Here is a 19491-nt window from a genome sequence, read left to right on the forward strand (position 1 = left end):
GAGCTGTGAGAGTTCAATTGGAAGACCTGACCTTGGAGCTGTGAGAGTTCCCCTGGAAGACCTGACCTTGAAGCTGTGAGAGTTCCATTGGAAGACCTGACCTTGGAGCTGTTAGAGTTCCCTTAGAAGACCACTGACCTTGGAGCTGTGAGAGTTCCATTGGAAGACCTGACCATGGTGCTGTTAGAGTTCCCTTAGAAGACCACTGACCTTGGAGCTGTGAGAGTTCCATTGGAAGACCTGACCTTGGAGCTGTGAGAGTTCCCCTGGAAGACCTGACCTTGAAGCTGTGAGAGTTCCATTGGAAGACCTGACCTTGGTGCTGTTAGAGTTCCCTTAGAAGACCACTGACCTTGGAGCTGTGAGAGTTCCATTGGAAGACCTGACCTTGGAGCTGTGGGAGTTCCAATGGAAGACCTGACCTTGGAGCTGTGGGAGTTCCTGACCTTGGAGCTGTGAGAGTCCTGATGGAAGACCCCTGACCTTGGAGCTGTGAGAGTTCCATTGGAAGACCTGACCTTGGAGCTGTGAGAGTTCCCATGGAAGACCCCTGACCTTGGAGCTGTGAGAGTCCAGATGGAAGTCCCCTGACCTTGGAGCTGTGAGAGTTCCCATGGAAGACCTGACCTTGGAGCCGTGAGAGTTCCCATGGAAGACCTGACCTTGGAGCCGTGAGAGTTCCCATTGAAGACCTGACCTTGGAGCTGTGAGAGTTCCCATGGAAGACCTGACCTTGGAGCTGTGAGAGTCCAGATGGAAGACCCCTGACCTTGGAGCTGTGAGAGTTCCATTGGAAGACCCCTGACCTTGGAGCTGTGAGAGTCCTGATGGAAGACCCCTGACCTTGGAGCTGTGAGAGTTCCATTGAAAGACCCCTGACCTTGGAGCTGTGAGAGTCCTGATGGAAGACCCCTGACCTTGGAGCTGTGAGAGTTCCATTGGAAGACCTGGCCTTGGAGCTGTGAGAGTTCCTGACCTTGGAGCTGTGACAGACTATTTCTTTGGAGCAGGTGGGAGAGTTCCCTCCCCTCATCTCTGAGGCACCTGTGGATGGCCTGACCCTGGGAAAACAGAGTTCTGTCCTCAGCTGAGATCGAAGAAGTGAAATAGTCCATCCCCCAGGGGGTCATGACCTATGAAGTAACATCAGAAAAGAAAATAACTTACAAGATTTCCGGAAGGTCCCACAATTCCGATGGGCCCAATGAGACCTTCTTTTCCCTGTGAAGAGAAACCCAAAATAACATCAGATCACTACTAATGTTGCGATACAATACAATACAGAAGCGTGTAAACAAACAACTATCCGACACAACACAACACAATTCCAAGAAAGGGAGTGAGAGAGATAAAGATCTGAGTGAGGTGTAGATCTGAGTGAGGAGGAGATCCGAGTGCAGGTGCCAATGAGTGAATGGGTGAACGAGTGAGGGGAGCTCAAATATCATTTCTTGCAACATTTGAAAAATAAATCAGTTGTAAATTTACCATTCAAGTTCCTTCAAACAGTTCCTGGAGGAAGCATAATTGCACCATTAGGGATTGTCATCCAAGGGTGTTTCAGGCCACGAGTTGAATATGACTGTCGCCTGATTTGCATCAATTACAACAAGCTGAGCCCCTCAACCCATCACTGAGAGGCAAAACTGCAAAAGGTCCTGATTATTAACGAACAAGTTACTTACCTTCGGTGACTATATATCTGTAAGAAACATTAGTTAGTTATAGATTTCTTACCTTAGAATTACCCCCAGGCATCATACTGGATCGGGAAACTTTTTCGTCAGCAGTATCTCAGCGCGTCGGAAGGATGCGTCGGTTGGCTCCTAGTCCATCGTCGGCGTCGTGGTGACCGGGATGATGTCGCGGCAGCTACTTAGACGCCGCCCTCGCACGCTAACGTCAGTTCTGTATACGCCAGAAATGCAGAGCCATGAAAGACACTGATCATTTGTGCACAAAACTAGGGCCATGAAAGGATGTCCTTAACCCTAGAAATCAGTTCGCAAAACAGGGAGGATGGGTGGGGCAGTAAGAAATCTATAACTAACCTATGTTTCGTACAGGTATATCGTTACTCAAGGTAAGTAACTTGTTCATCTGAACAAAACACGTTAGTTATAGATTACTCAACTTGAAATGGATACCTCTGCAATACCAACCCCGGTGGTGGGTCTGCAAACGAAGATCACACCAGAAAATCCTGGAGAACAGAACAGCCAAAGAAGCCGTCTCTTCGGACTTGCCTGTCCAGGCAGTAGTGTTTGGTGAACATATGCAGCGTTGCCCACATGACCGCCTGACAGATGTAATTCAGAGGCACTCCTCTTCCCAAGGCAGTAGTGGCTGCCGGCGCCCTGGTAGAGTGAGCGTGTAGCCAGACTGGAGGCTCCTTTTTAGCCAAGTAACAAGCCTTAATACACAACATGACCCATTGAGAAATGGTGCGTTTGTGTACTACCTGACCCTTCTTTGCACCCATGTAGCCAACAAAAAGTTGATCATCCACCGAAATGTTTTGTGCGATCCAGATAGAAGGTGAGCGCACATTTTGGGTCCCGACCGTGGAGCCTCTCTTCCTCCTTCGAAGGATGCGGAGGCGGAAAGAAGGTGGCATGCCCAATGTGGAAGGCAGTGACCACCTTAGGAAGAAAGGATGGACGGATCCTGAGAACCACCTTGACAGAAAAGGAGGTTTTGAAGAAAGAGCCTGGAGCTCACTCACCTTTCTAGCAGAAGTGATGGCTCACAGGAAAGCAGTCTTAAGAGTCAAGAGACGTAAAGGACAGTTATGAAGTGGCTCAAAGGGAGCGCACATCAAATAAGTTAGGACAGAATTCAACTCCCACTGAGGCATAACAAAAGGTACTAGAGGAAAAAGATGTGTTAAGCCTTTTAAGAAACGGATAACTACCAGGCCTTGAAAAGAGAAGGCTGATCTGGCAGCCGAAGGAAGTCAGAGATGGCTGAAAGGTAGCCCTCGATACTGCCCAGAGCAGAGCCCTGCTGGGCTAAAGAGAGAAGGAACACGAGTACTTCAGAAAGACGGGCAGAAAGGGGATCCACAACCTGAGCATCATGCCACAAATTTGTTCCACCGGCAGGCGTATACCGTCTTAGTGGAGGGACACCTGGCTGTCAAGATTAAGTCACAAACTTCGGGAGGCAGGTCGAAAGACGTCAACTGCTGCCGCTCAATCTCCACGCGAGGAGGTGGAGACTGGACAGGCTAGGGTGGAGGACCGTCCCCTGCTGCTGCTACAGAGGATCCTCCCGAAGAGGCAGTCTGATCGGAGGATCGTTGGCCATGTTAAGCAGCTCGGGATACCAGACTCTCCGTGCCCAATCCGGACCCACAAGAATGACTTGGGCCTGGTCGCGCCTGATCTTCTTAGCACTCTGGACAGAACTGGTATAGGCGGAAAGGCGTACAACAGACTGTAACTCCACTTGCGACGAAAAGCGTCGCCGAGCGAGTGCCGTCTTGGAAATCCCAACGCGCAGAATTGCTGACATTGCGTGCTCTCTTCGTTGGCAAATAGATCTAACCAAGGCTCTCTTCACTGTCGAAAGAGACCTTACACCACCTCCGATTGAAGATGCCATTCATGATCCATCATGCACCTGCAGCTGAGTTTGTCCGCCCTGTCGTTCAGAGAACCTGCCGGGTGTTGAACCACCAGGGTACTGCCCTGATGTTCCAGCATGTCCAGAGGCAGCGGGCCTCCTGACATAGGGCCCACGACCCCACCCAGCCCTGTTTTTTGCAATCCCACATGGCGGTGGTGTCCAAGAACACCTGCATTACTCATCCCGGAAAAAGGGGAGGAATGCTTTCAGTGCAAGGCGAATCGCCCGGAGCTCCAGAAGGTTGATGTGAAGCTCGGACTCTGCCAGAGACCAGAGGCCTCTGATCTCCGCCTCTCCCTTGTTGCCGCCCCATCCCAGAAGGGATGCATCCGTCACCAAAGTGTGGTCTGATTGGGGAAGTGAGAGGGATCTGCCATTGACAAAATCCTGGTTTGTGAGCGACCACTGCAGTTGTTGTGCAGTGCCCTCCGAGATCTGAAAGAAATCGGACAGATTCCCCTGATGCTTGGCCCACTGGAAATTGAGGTCCCACTGCAGAGCCCACATATGCCACCTGGCATGATCAACCAGCAGGATGAAGGAGGCCATGCAGCCCAGCAGCCTTAGGGTCTTTCTGACCGAAACCCGCTATAGAGGATGAAAGATCGGAATCAAAGCCCACATATCCAGGGCTCGCTGTTCTGGATGCTAGACCTGAAACTGCGTTGTGTCCATAACCGCTCCGATGAAGAGGTGCTTCTGAGAGGAAATCAGGTGCGACTTCAGCACATTGATGGAGAACCGCAGCGAATGCAGGAGGTCGGCCGTAGTCTGGAGGTGAGAGACGACAGCCTGGGGGGATCCCGCCTTCAACAGCCAGTCGTCGAGATAGGGGAAGACTGATACCCCTGATCTGCACAGGTGAGCTGCGACCACTGACATTACTTTCGTGGACGTGCTTGCGGCCTGCTGTGAACTGTAGGTAAATCCGGTGGGCCGGCAGGACGAGGATGTGAAAGTAAGCGTCCTGCAAGTCCAATGCTACCATCCAGTCTTGCAGGTCGAGGGCAGACAGAACCTGAGCAAGCATCAACATCTTGAACTTCTCCTTCCGGAGGAAGCAATTGACGTCCCTGAGGTCCTAGATAGGACGCAGGCCCTTTGTCTTTCTTGGGAACCAGAAAGCAGTGTGAGTAACAACCACAACCTACTTTAGGGACAGGAACGCGCTTGATGGCTCCCTTGGCCAAGAGAGCCATAACTTCCTGCTGGAGAAGGGCCCGATGATCCTCCGACATGCAGTGGTATCGCGGTGGCATGGCTGGAGGGGTAGTCTCGAAGGGGAGGGAGTAGCCCCTTCGAACTAACTGCGAAACCCACCAGTCTGAGGTGATGGTGCGCCAGTGGGGGAGGTGATGGCGAATCTTGCCATGCACTGGCGTTTGATGGGCCTGAAAGTTTGGACTAGGAGAGTTTGGAGGCTACGGCAGAGGGGGAGTTGGTAGACATCAGTCGGTTATAGGAACCGCAGGCCTTGAAACCGGACATCTCTCGTGCACCTGTTCGGAGTCGAAGACTCAAAACAAGAAGTCGAAAAAGTAGAGAAAAGGTTAGTCAAAATTTGACTGAGGTACTGGTCTTCCCGGATCGACGCTGGCTGGCACGGACAAAGAAATAACTGATGTCAGCGCGCGAAGACAGCGTCAAAGAAGCTGCTGCAACGTCATCCCGGCAACCACAACGCCAACGAGGGAGGTGGAGCCGACCGACGCCACCATCCAACGCGCAGAGGTACTGCTGACGAAAAAACTTTCCGGATCCACTCTGACGCCTGGGGGTAATTCTAAGGTAAGGAATCTATAACTTACGTGTTTCTTTCAGATATTCACTGCGGTAACTACGTGTTTAACATTAAGCGTTCTTACTACAGAAGACTGATGCATTTTCCATTAAATCATTTAAACAATTTGTTCTTGTTTATTAGCACTCCATTTGTGACAACTTAGCAATTTCTGTGTTTATATACATAGTTCTTTCCTAATCTGAGGTGGAAGTTATTTTTAATTAGCAACATTCTATTTTCTGAATACGTGAAATATTTTGCCTTGATTCCAAGAGACATACACTTATTTCATTCTGGAGGTTCACCGTAAAACAATTTGCTTTGGTATCTTAGTTGAGTTTTAGAATTGCAAAATAAAGTAATTCATATGGCTACCTGGTTTAAAAAAGTATATTACAGTAACATGGACCTAAAGAAGAAAAAAGTATTTCCTCAAGAAAGGTTATGCTATTAGTTCACACTATTTGAGAGGAGAGAAATACCTACTTATGTAATAAATTATACAAAATATTGACAAAGCCATGAGTGCTCAGCGACTTGAGACACTCACAGGTGATTAGCTGCATTTTACAAACCCCTGATTGATTGATGCCAATAAATTAGGATTTAAATTCGTTAAATGTTTATTAGATTGGTGACAGAACATAAAGGTGCAGTGACTCAGTGAGCAGGCAGAATGGTGAAAAAAGAATGGAACATGAAAACGTCAAACACATAATCATATCAAGGAGCTACAGCTGTAAACTTCTTCATTATTGTCATATGATTCTAACAACCTGTAACTAAATTGTTGACGTTTCGACACCGAAGCAAAATGGTTTGGGTCTTCCTCAGGGCAGACTGCAAACGAAAGATGAATAAATATCGACCTTGATCCACAAAGGTTGCAGAGATTTAACTCACATCAGTTCCTTGGTTCAGTGGATGGAGAATGGTTGGTGGTTCTGTGTGGTTTGGGACATACCTCTTTTGGGTTGGACATGTTTTACTTTTAATGGAAACAAAGCCTACAATTACTTCCTTCTGTCTCTAGAGGACAGAGCATCTGTCAACAGAGGTGGAGAGTCAGGTTTATCTGCTTGAGAGCCTGTGGCTCTTGGTTTAGCTAAATTCTTTCTAGTTTATCCGTGTTCTTCAAAATTGAGGTTCACACATGATCAGCCACAGTAAAGTGCCCCAAAGAGGGATATAAGAACAGTGGGCCTCATTTATGAGAAATGACGCACAGCTGCTTAAAAGCAGTGATGCGTCACTTCTCAGTGCACCCTCCTTGCGTCATGATTGATGCGTCATATTTACAGTATGACGCATCATGGCGCAAGGAGTTACAGATACGTCAGTATTTCTTTTTTTTTATTTTAAATATTTTATTAAGCATTTTTTAATTTTTCTGCAAAATTCCTGTATGTGTTACAGCACACAACAGTACACCAGGTTATTATACAACATAACCAAATTACAGCGTGCTTCTAGTACATGGCATCATAAGAGGACCCCCAAATAAACATACAATATATTCCAAGCAATAAAAATAAACAACCATAAAGGAAAAAGAGAGATACACAACTTGCGTATTGACCTAACCCATCTTATATGCTAGACCTTACATAACAAATATCAACACTTCCCCCGCCTGTCCTATCTCTAGCCTGCGGCTTTTCCAGTTTGTGATAGGCTGCCATATCCTTTGACCTAATAACTTAGCTTTCCTACCTTTCCTATCGTAAATTGCCTTTTCTACATTATACATAGCAAGTAGGCTTGCAATCCATACTTGGAACGGGGGGGGGGGAGCCTTGTCCAACCAAGTTCTTGCTATGCATATACGAAACACCGTAAGGGAGACAAACATGAATTCTACTGGCAATCCATCTGCCATATCCCCCACCCCCAAAATAATTAGTTCATCTGTAAGCTTTATCTTAATCTTTAGCGTGCTATCCATAAACTCCTCGATGGCATTTTTTAGGGTGAACAATTGAGGACATCGTACAAACATATGTACAATGTCTGCATCAGTTGAGTCACAGCGGGGGCATGTTATTCCAGCCGTACCGCCCCATTGGTGTGGTACAGTGAGTATACAGTCTTAAAATGTTGGGATTGTAAGGAAGCTGAACATAGCACCGTTCTTCCCAGATCCAGAGATACCTGAAAGCTTTCTGACTCTGCCCCCAGTTTTTCTGTCCATTTTAGAGCATATTTCCCCCTGTCATCAGTTTTACTTGCTTTCAGCTCCGTATACAACTGCCTTATGGTGCACATATTAGAGCCTTCTATATACTCCATGACTTTACATTGACCCAACCCTACAGGGCCACCCTGCTTTTGCATAAAGAAGCTTCTGATTTGCAAGTACTTGTAGCAACTACGATGTTCTAGCCCAAATTATACTTGCAGCTCCCCAAACTGTAGTATGCTCCCCTGGCTATCCAATAGATTACCCACTTTCAAAATCCCCTTGCTATTCCAGTCCCTCATAGTAATAGCCCTAAAAATGTCCCTCGGTAGTGAACAGTTCGTATACAGTTGTGTATAATTATTATACCTTCCTAGGCCAATTTTCTTTGTAATCCCTTTCCAGACCCTATAGGCCGCCATTAGTGTCTTGAATCGTGTGTGCTTAAAATAGCTAAAATCAATTGTATTTAAAAACCCGTTCTCTGCCCCCTCACCCAAAAGTGTAGTATAAACATTGTTGAATCCCGAGCTGCCCTCCACTATGTGACCTGAGCCTCCCCTCCTATCAAACCCTGACAATACTGCAGGGCAGCAGCCCAGTAGTAGAGCCTAAAGTCTGGTGCCCCCCAGCCGCCCCTTTCTCTGGATACCGTTAGGTGTCGATAGGCTCTCCTTGTCTTCCCCTGAGCTCATATAAACTTATTCAAAATCGCTTCAAGTTTATTAAACCATATGTTGTCAAAGAATAATGGGATGGCTCTAAACAGATAGAGGAACTTCGAGAATGTTACCATCTTTATTACGTTGATACGACCCATCAGGGTCAGATGCAGATTGTTAATCCTTTCAGTATTCTCTTTTACCTTTGCCAGCAAGGGGCCCATATTTATCTCCACTAACCTATCTAGGTCAGTTGTGATTTTTACTCCTAAATACGTAGCTTCTGGAACCACTCTTATATCCTGATAGTTGACCAAGTTATTCTGTACAATCTGTGTCTTTTCTTTATTTAGGGAATAGCCCGACACTCCACCAAAAGCTGCGGCCTCCTGCTCTATTTCTATGATTGCCGATTCCGGATCTGGCGTGACCACCGCCACGTCCTCTGCATAAGCGAGTATTTTATACTCATAGCTATGTAGTTTTACCGGGCAAATATTGGTATTCCCTTCCAGCTTGCGCAGTAGGGGATCCAGATATAGCGCGAAGAGAAGTGGCGAGGCCGGACAACCCTGCCTGTGCCGCGCCTTATTCGTATTTCGGCAGTATACCCACTGTTTATCCTCACTTTTGCCATAGGTTCCACATAGAGAGCCTGTATGGCCTTAATAAATCCTACCCCCATACCAAACCAATCCAAGACCTTCCATAGATAACCCCAGAAGACCCTGTCGAAGGCCTTTTCCGCATCCAAAAAAATAGCCGAGACAGGGTCTCCCGTGGCTCCTGCTGCATCCAGTATGGTGACCATCTGGCTTGTGTGCTGCGTGGTCCCTTTCCCTGGTATAAAGCTGTGCTGTGTTACATAAACTAAATCCTCAATCACCTTGCTTAACCTTTGTGAGAGTGTCTTAAAATACATTTTTATGTCAGCATTCATAAGTGTTATTGGCCTATACGACCCCGGCTCCAAGTGTGACTGGTTTTTTTTCAAAATTACTATAATGTTCGCTACGGTCCAAGACCGAGGAATAGCTTCCTCCCTCTATGCTTGCCTTAATGTCTCCAGCATATCAATCCCCAGGGTGTCCCAAAAGGTTTTATAAAATTCCGCCGGGATTTGATCAGGCCCTGCTGCCTTCCCTGAAGGGAGTTTGGTTACTGCATTTTGAACTTCCTTTAGTGTCAATGGCATCTCCAGCGCTTCTTTCCTCTCGTCACTCAACTCCTCGTGTGGAATACCTGTTAGATAATCCTCTATCTCAGCATCTACATTACCTAGGTCTTGATCATATAGATCAGAGTAAAACTCCCTAAAAACTTCCCGCACATCCTCTACCTTGTTCACAACCCTTCCCCCTCTATCCTTAATTTATTTTATTTCACCAGCTGCCATATTTTGTCTAATACGGACTGCTAAGAGATGGCCTACCCTTTCATTAAATTCATAGCATTTTTCCTTTTTCGTTAAGTAATTGCTTGCAGCTTTCCTTGCCAAGCTCTCGCTAGCCTCTGATTTTTTCAACTCAATCCCCAATAAGATCTCCTCCAATGGTTCTTGACTAATGACTGCTCGAATAAGTTGCTCTTCCAGTTCCATCAGGTCATTCAGTCTTTTAGCTAATGTTGATTTTTCACTTTTACCCCTGTGGAGTGTGTAGGCCAGTGTTTCCCCCCTTACCCCTGCTTTAAAAGCATCCCAGACCATCCCCGCAGATGCCGTACCTCTATTCACTTCCCAGAACTGTCTAATCCATACCCTCATTTTAGACACGTAATCTTCTTCCCTAAGTAGCCCTCTCTCAAACGTCCAGTTATACTCTTTGTGTTCTCCCCTAGGGTTCTGGGGGATAGTTAATATTAAGGGATTATGGTCTGAGAAGACGCGAGGGAGCCTCTCTATTTGTGTACCGGAAACTAGAGAGCTGGAAACCAAAAAGTAGTCTAATCTAGCTATCACCCTATGAGGAGCAGAATAGAAAGTACTGCCTGTCCCAGTAGGATTGTTGGCTGCCCAGACATCTACCAGTGCATTGTGATATGCTAAATTGCCAATAGCCCTACGTGTTTTCTTTTTGCAATCCCCCTGAGCCCCCCCTCCCGACAGACCCAACCCTGACAAGCCGTTGACATTACAATCCCCACAACAGATCACAGGTTCTGGCCAGAGGGCTAGTTCCATATCTAGGAAGTCAAATACTTCGGGTTCATCGTCGTTTGAGCCATATACTGAGACAATAGTGTTACACCCCACAGATGTTTCCCCTTCGATCATGACCCATCTACCCCCATCATCTTCCTTTCTCTTCTTCACCTGTATGACTCCCTTTTTAGCGATTATAGCAACTCCTTTTGTTTTGGAATCCTGCTGCGTATGTGCTAATACCTCAAAGCCAAGCTGATCCATGAGGTATTTATCCTTACCCCTCAAATGTGTCTCCTGAAAACATATAACATCCAGCTTCAGCAACCTAAGCATAGCTGCAACCTTCTGCCTTTTCCCGCCCTTGTTTAGCCCACAAATATTAATAGAAGCAATTCTTAACGCCATCTGATCTTAAAAAACTGAACTAACCCATCGCATGTATCTAATACCTGTTTGTTCCTGTATGTCATCCTCTCTTGTGCTGTACATGTCCATAATTCATCACCACCCCCCCTCCACCCCCGTCAGCCCCCCTCCCCTTGCCTACCCCCCCTACTACAGGCAAATAGGTCAACCATGTTGTAGCGTCGCCTCCCCCTCCTTCCCATCTCCACCCAGTCTACTGGCATATCCAATACTCTCCTGAGTATTGCACTATGCTTCCTTGGCTGGCTCCGTACCTCTATTATTTCTTCCCCTTTGATTCTCCGTGATCTCTGCAAGGTACTCGTCTGCCTTAATTTCTGAAAGGAACATTCTGACGCGACCCCCTGTAATGACTTTTAGTTTTGCGGGAAACATCAAGTATGCTTCAGATCCCTGTCGCTGAAAGGGAGTGATTAATTGCCTAAGCTTCCATCTCCTTTCAACTGTCGCGTGACAGAAGTCAGGCCTTGAAAAAAAAAAGTAATCCCCTCAAATGTTTTCTTTTTGTCTGGCCTAGCCGTCTCCATGATTTCCTGTCTAGCCAGAAAATTCCAGAAAAAGACTAGACTAGCATAGCCCTCGGCAATGAGTCCTGACTACCACCTCTTGGCTTTTTCTGCGTGAGTGGAAATCTATGAGCTCTCTGGACTTCAGTTTCCCATTGCCACTGCGCCTCTGGGAATGCTCCTCTCAGCAACTTGACAACATACCCTCTTGGATCCTTCCCTTCCACCCCCTCTTCCAGGCCAAGAAGTCTCAGGTTGTTCCGCCGCTGGCGGTTCTCAAAGTCCTCCAGCTTCCATTGCAAATCCTCGACCACCTTCACTTGCTCCATTTTGTACGTCTGCTAGTCCGTTACCTCATCCTCCAACCTACCAGTCCTTTCTTCCACTTGAACAACTCTCTCTTCCACTTCTTCATATTTTTTATTCATTTTCCTAATACTTGCTTGGATATTTTTAGTATCCTGTCTGGCTCTCCGGCTTTCAGTTCTGGCCTTTGCGTGCATTTGTTTCAGCATAGTGAACATTCCCTCTAGTGTAGCATGTGATGTTGATTCAGCATTGGTATCCTGAGAGACATGAGTGGCATGAGTAGCAGCTCCCTCTTCTATATACTGCTCCTGGTACACTCTAGAGGTATTGCCATAGTCCCAAAGTAATTTCCTTTTTGTACTAGAAGCCGATCTGTCCCTATCCCGTCTTATCCCTGATCTCCTTTTCTTCTGTGTTTCCTTGCCTCTAGAGGTGCTAGAGCAGGATCCCTCTGACTCCGTCGATAGTTCTGTAGTGCTGCCCTCCTCCTCCGTACACACTTGTGAGGAGTCAGAACCTTCAGTCACTGAATAGAACTTCTCCCCTTCTGGGGATCGAACTCTCCTTCCCTTGGCCCCCTTATGTCCCTGTAGTATTTCTGACGTATCTGTAGGCGCAAAAGTGACGCATTGCTGGAGTGTGTCACAAAAGTGACGCAACTCCAGCAATGCGTCCTTTCACATTGGGCAAGCCCCATGTGAAAGGGCCTGCGTCAGTCTTACGCCTGCTGTGGGGCAGGCGCAAGATTTTGACGCAACGGCGTCCTAAAAGTCACGCAGTGAAATCTCATAGATTTTACTGCGTCACTTCTACGACCCTTCCTTGCGTCAATACGTCCCCCTTGCATACATTATACCTGGCGCAGGTATAATGGGGCGCAGGGGTTTACAAAGTGACGCATCTACCTAGAAGCGTGACTTTGTAAATATGGCGCAACAAGGTAACGCACCGGCGGCGTAAAAGTGACGCACGGCCTCATAAATGAGGCCCAGTACTTGTGCGTCAGGGACAGAGGCATAATGTAAAATGCAGAAAGCAGAATTGTAAACAAGATGGCATACATGTTAAGGTACAGGAAACCACAGTGTACAATGGCATTTGGGATTTGGCAAAGGGCCTTTGGAAGAAAAAGGGAGGCCCTAGACACTGCTGTGAGTTTTGAGCACAGAGCCATGGTACAGACCTTAGGGGTTGGTTAGACCTTAGGGGTTGGTGCAGAAATTGGGGGTTGGTGCAGACATTGGGGGTTGGTGCAAACCTTGAGGGTTGGTGCAGACCTTGGGGGTTGGTGCAGACATTGGAGGGTGGTGCAAACCTTGGGGGTTGGTGCAGACATTGGGGGTTGATGCAGACATTGGTGGTTGGTGCAGACATTGGGGGTTGGTGCAGACATTGGGGGTGGTGCAAACCTTGGGGGTTGGTGCAGACATTGAGGGGTGGTGCAAATCTTGGGGGTTGGTGCAGACCTTGGGGGTTGGTGCAGACATTGGGGGTTGATGCAGACATTGGGGGTTGGTGCAGACATTGGGGGTTGGTGCAAACCTTGAGGGTTGGTGCAGACCTTGGGGGTTGGTGCAGACATTGGAGGGTGGTGCAAACCTTGGGGGTTGGTGCAGACATTGGGGGTTGATGCAGACATTGGTGGTTGGTGCAGACATTGGGGGTTGGTGCAGACATTGGGGGTGGTGCAAACCTTGGGGGTTGGTGCAGACATTGAGGGGTGGTGCAAATCTTGGGGGTTGGTGCAGACCTTGGGGGTTGGTGCAGACATTGGGGGTTGATGCAGACATTGGGGGTTGGTGCAGATATTGGGGGTTGGTGCAGACATTAGGGGTTGATGCAGACATGGGGGGGGGTGGTGCACACCTTGGGGTTTGGTGCAGACATTGGGGGCTGGTCCAGAAGCCTGTGTTATAGAAACTGTGCTAGGAGCTGTAAGTGAATGCCTTGCTGGACAGTCACTCCTCTCACATAACTTTGAGAAGTTAGTTAGGGGTTGCTGACTGATGTCAACATAACATGAAATAGATCATGTCCCACAGCGGAGAGTCCCTCTTTGGGATCAGTGGTTCAGCCCTCTCTCATGGACGCAAACATCATCTGAGACAAACCCACCATAAGACCGGGGGGGCCCCGGGGTCCTTGAATGCCTTTAAATCCGACATCCCCTGGAGGTCCCTAGAAGGGAAACAGAAAAGAACCATACATTACATTTCTGAATTAAAAATTCTTTCACAAATGGATAAGAATTAATAACAAGCAATTACAGTGCAACGGTCTCGCCTTCGGAAAAGTTAGAGTTATTGGCATTGTAAATGACAAACATTTTATTTATGTGTTGGTTTTGAAAACAGATAAATAAATAGCATTGTCATTTACAATCCCAATAGCTTAATCTCTCACAAATACGAGACCTATTGCATTTGCACCCACACACAGAGAGCCACACACACACACACACACACACACACACACACACACACACACACACACACACAGAGCCACACACATAGAGAGCCACTCACACAGAGCGCCACACACACAGAGCCACACACACAAAGCCACACACACACACACACAAAGCCAGACACACACAGAGCCACACACACACAGAGCCACACACACACACACTGAGCCACACACCCAGAGCCACACACACATACAGATCCATACACACACATACAGAGCCACACACACACACACACAGAGCTACACACACACACAGAGCCACACACACAGAGCCACACACACACAAAGAGCCACACACACACACAAAGAGCCACAGACACAGTCGCCCTCATCCTCCTCGACCTCTCTGCAGCATTCGATACAGTCTGCCACAGCACCCTTCTACAACGCCTCAATAACATCGGAATCCAAGGAAAAGCACTTGAATGGATCACCTCGTTCCTCACCGGAAGAACCCAGAGAGTCCGCCTTCCTCCATTCAAGTCCGAGGCCTCTGAAGTCATCTGCGGCGTACCCCAAGGATCCTCACTCAGTCCCACCCTCTTCAACGTATACATGAGCCCCCTCGCGGCCATCGCACGCCAACACAACCTCAACATCATCTCTTACGCAGACGACACTCAACTGATCCTCTCTCTCACCAATGACCCCAGCACCGCCAAAACTAACCTACACGAAGGAATGAAAGAAGTTGCCGAATGGATGAAACACAGCCGTCTGAAACTGAACTCAGAAAAAACTGAAGTCCTCATCTTAGGTACATCCCCCTCTGCATGGGACGACTCCTGGTGGCCGGAAGCCCTCGGAAAAGCACCCATCCCGACAGACCACGCACGGAACCTTGGCGTCATCCTGGATTCTTCACTCTCAATGAACAGACAAGTCAGCGCCGTATCCTCCTCCTGCTTCAACATTCTTCGCATGCTCAGAAAAACATTTCGCTGGATCCCCTCCGAAACAAGGAAAACAGTCACCCACGCTCTGGTCACGAGCCGACTAGACTACGGAAACACCCTCTACGCGGGTACTACCGCAAAACTCCAGAAGAAACTCCAACGAATCCAAAACGCCTCAGCCAGGCTCATATTAGACATCCCACGCAACGAACACATCTCTGGTCACCTTAAAGACCTCCACTGGCTACCCGTCAATAAGAGGATCACTTTCCGACTGCTTACCCACGCACACAAATCACTCTACGACATCGGACCAGATTGCCTCAACTCTCGACTGTCCTTCTACACCCCCTCCCGCCAACTACGTTCTTCCAGCCAAGCCCTCGCCACTGTACCTCGAATCAACAAGACCACCATGGGAGGCAGATCCTTTTCATACCTGGCTGCTAAAACATGGAACTCACTCCCCGCTTACCTTCGCCTCACCCAGAACCACCTAACGTTCAGAAAGCAGCTTAAAACGTGGATATTTGACAAATAATCCTCCTCCCCTTCCTAAGCGCCTTGAAACCCTCTGGGTATGTAGTGCGCTATACAAATTTTATGACTTGACTTGACAGAGCCACACACACACACACACACACACACACACAGACACACACACTCACAGAGCCACACACACACAGAACCACACACACACACAGAGCCACACACACACACACAAAGCAACACACACACAGAGCCACACACACAGAGCCACACACACACAGAGCCACAGACAAACACAGAGCCACACACACAGCCACAAACAGAGTCACACACACAGAGCCACAGACACATACAGAGCCATCCGTAGAAGGAGGGCATGTTGCGAGCCCCCAATCATTGTTCTGGTGCTCCCTCTGCAGTCCGGTCAGTATCCTGCAGCAGGAGAAGGCAGTGAGGGGGAGACAGCAGTATCTATTGCAAGCAAGCATTTATTTCTCTTGGCAAAGGCTAGTTAAGCTTAGAGCTGATGGATATGGGAGAAATGACATGCAAGGTCACTAATCCTCCCCCTGGGAGGTGTTAATATAAATGATATGTTTCCATCTGGATGGAGGGTGCGACGGTGTTTGCGCTTATAATGAGATTTCTCCTCGCCCCCCACCCAGTTCAAGAGTCAGCTGTCACTGGCCTCCGCTTCCTCATTTCACGATTTCCTGTGTACACAAAAAAAAGAAAAGGCCCAGAAACAGACATTGCTTTTCTTGTAGTAGGAAAAGGAGCAATCTAACTCAAATTTGCCGATACCCATTCCCCTTCCCCAACTCACCCCTTCTTTAACTAAAGACTTAATGGAAACGCCAAATGACGACAGCAGCACATAGCCTGAATCAGGTCGACGCCCAGCTATACATGCAATTTCTAACTGCCTGCATTTTCTGCCACTGCATCCACGCCCTTGTATTGTTTCCGCTCCCTGATCACACTGCTCTAGCATTAGGGCTGGCAGAGAATATCTGATCGGGGCTTGGAGGAGCAGGGTGGAGAGGATATTTCTGCTACACTGCACGAAAACCCACACAAAAGATGGGGATGGAAACAAGCAGGCCCTTTCCACAAATTAGGCCGCTTTAGAACACCCTCTCTCCTCCTCCCTTTGAGGGCTTTATTGCCATTGAGATGCCTTAATCTAGCTGTGTAACACTCACCACTACCTCGCATATAACAGGAACACAGAAAATATAAATTATGCACAACCCTTCTGGACGCAGGCTGGCGAGCAATTCTTGGAAATGGAAAAACCAAAACGCTTTTAAAATGACATAAAATATTAAGTGCTAAGTGCTATCAAGCCGACAATTCAAACAATGCCACAAAAGGCAAAACATTAAAAAAAACACACAGAAAAGCTGCCTCTTGTATCGGTGTTATTTATGGGTGTGGTATAGCCATTTTTTTCTGGCAGTCATCTTCTAAAACACAAAATAGTTTTCACTAGCTTCTCTTCTGTAAATTGTTACAGCTCTTCCTTGTTACGCTGACAGCAGTGTGCCCAGGCTTGCACTAACACTGTGGGCCTGATGCAGGCCCTGTCAACATGTGAAGTGCCTTCATAAAGAGACACGGCACAGAAGTTTATTTCAAAACCCACTCTCAACCCTGTTAAATTAGGCAGGGGAGCGGAGAGTACCGGCTGGCGAAGGTCCAGAGTAAGAAGAACCCAAAGCCCTCTGTACGTATACCAGACACCAAACTCCAGTCTCAGCAAAACCCCCATTCTATGTCCTTAAGGGTCATTGCTGGTCCTGCTCCAAGGTTTGCAGACACCGAAACTCCGCTCGTACGTACAAGGTGCTTTGAAGTGAGCACAGGGGCAGGTGTGGGGCTTGTGAGCAGGCTGACGTCCCTCCCTGCGGCAGTCTCGCAGACTCGACCTGCCTGCACTGCGTCTCCGCTCTGAGGTCAGGCGCTTCGAGGAGGCTCGGAACTGCGGGTGCTTTAGGTGACAAGACAAGTTTTTAGGTCAGTAATAAAGGGCCGGATCACGCCCAGCTAACGGGGCACCAGGAGCCGAAGGACTCCATAAAGAAAAACCATAAACAGCTCGTTTCTGTGTATTTTCATGATGACAAAAAAAAACAACTGCTCAAAGTGCTCGCGTGTTTTTTTTCTCCCCTCTTCTCCATAGGTTCGAATGTAAACAACGAGCGTGTTTAGGACTGACTGTTTGGTACATTTCAGCCAATGGAGAAGAATGAGAAAGAAACGATAAAACACGCCACTCAATCCAAAAAAGGCGGGGCTTAGATGGAAAAAGTGACATCACTGAAACCTCTTCTCCAATGGCTGCCTGCCGTTTAGGAAGCCAGCCAATGGAGAAGAGGGGTGGGGTTTACCCTCACTACTAAGAAACATAAAATCTCGCCAGCGAGACTGTGCATGTGCGCAGCCCATGCTAGCGAGACCTAACCAGCGAGACTGCGCATGTGCGCAGCTTTCGCTAGCCGAGACCTAAAAGTAAATTATTCAACTGATTAACCAGCAACCCCATCAATCACAGGACACCATTCAACAACCCCAGGACGCCAGCCTTCAGCGCACAGGTCAAGGGTCAGACTGATGCAGCAGGGAACGGACTGCCCTTGAAGCTGATTCAAGGTGTCAATGAGGGGAGAGAAAGCAACAGAGGCGATGAATCTAGAATATTGAGGGCTTAAGGTGCTCTCTGTGGTCCGATTCAGGAATGCAGCCATCAGTGCCCATCTGGATGTCAACATCTGGATGCCTCTTGGCCCAGCCGCTTGTGATCTCAGCCCTCCATTACAACCCCTTCTGTGAACCTCAGGTAAAGGCAGGCAAGGGGTGGCGGTGAGGCCAGGGGGTGCAGCCAGACAGGCAACCTCACAGGGGAGGGAGACAAGCACAGGAAAGTCTGACTGGCCAGCCAGTGATGGGCAAAGCAAGATGGTGCCAAAGGCTATTGGGGGAGAGAGAAAAAAGAGAAGGAGGAGGAGAGAGAGCAGAGGAGGGAGAGGGGAGAGCGGGCCAGACAGAGAGAGGAGAGAGGGAGGGGGAGGAGAAAGAAGGGAGCAGGATAAGGAGAAAGAGAGAGAGAGAGAGAATGAGACAGGGCAAGAGAGGAGAGAGAGAGTGGAGAAAGAGGGGATCAGCAAAAAGAGAGAGAGGGAGAAAGGAAAAGGGGAGAGAGAGATAGAGAATGAGATAGGGTGAGAGAGGAGAAGAGGGGCAGCTAGAGAGATGGGGAAGAGAAAGACAGTGAAGGGGACAGATAATCGGCTGCCACGCCTTCATGATTTATATATGTAGACAACAGAGATGAGGCGTTCTTGTTCTGCGACCACACGGGGCTGCAGACCTGTCCAGGGCTGATCAGTTCTTCTTTTACGACAGTGTTTCTTATATTAGCAGAGAGTTGAGCGGGGGGGTCAATAGAGTCCCAGGGGATGGGGGTGATGTGATCACACTGCTTCAGGCCATGGTGAGGGTGTCACACATGGGACCACCTGGAGCCTGGAAGGCAACGAGCAGGGAGTCGCCACCATCTAGCAGTTCTGAAGTTTCTTCCTGGAAGAAACACTTTCATTTTCTTTGGAAGAGCGAGCAGCTACAAGGTCAACCTTGTCTTTTGGCGAGGCGTTCCTTGAGAGTGAGGGTCATTTGGTGAAATGTGGGATTTGAATCTGTCATGGTTCATGTTATTGAGCCAGATTTCTTCTGTATCTTGTTTATTGTTCTTCAGGCCGGCGCTGGGCATCCAGGCCTGGGTGACGAGGAGGCAGTGTTTGAGGCTCAAAGCCTTTCTAATCATGTGATGGTCAGGGTCATTCCTTACCTTTGGTCCGAACATCCCTGCGAATCCTGGAAAGCCGGTCTCACCGAAATCCCCCTGCGGAGAGGAAGCAGCACAGCAGAAAATCACACAGACGTCATAATACAAAATAAGTATAAGATAAACAGTTCATTAAACAGCAAGCTGGT

The 19491-nt window shown here is 48.2% G+C and overlaps 1 protein-coding gene across 1 annotated transcript in view; it reads right to left on the bottom strand.

Moving 5' to 3' along the window:
* COL27A1 (collagen type XXVII alpha 1 chain) overlaps positions 1-19491 on the bottom strand; it is a 1047548-nt gene that overhangs the window by 133509 nt on the left and 894548 nt on the right. Inside the window, exons 46-48 of the mRNA XM_086924958.1 lie at positions 19346-19399; positions 13757-13819; positions 1168-1221 (exon numbers count right to left, since the gene is read on the bottom strand). Of these exons, the coding sequence (XP_086781084.1) occupies positions 1168-1221; positions 13757-13819; positions 19346-19399 (171 nt within the window). The remainder of the gene's footprint in view (positions 1-1167; positions 1222-13756; positions 13820-19345; positions 19400-19491) is intronic.

This window comes from Lissotriton vulgaris, chromosome 5 (genome assembly GCF_964263255.1).
Source record: "Lissotriton vulgaris chromosome 5, aLisVul1.2, whole genome shotgun sequence".
Lineage (NCBI taxonomy): Eukaryota > Metazoa > Chordata > Amphibia > Caudata > Salamandridae > Lissotriton > Lissotriton vulgaris.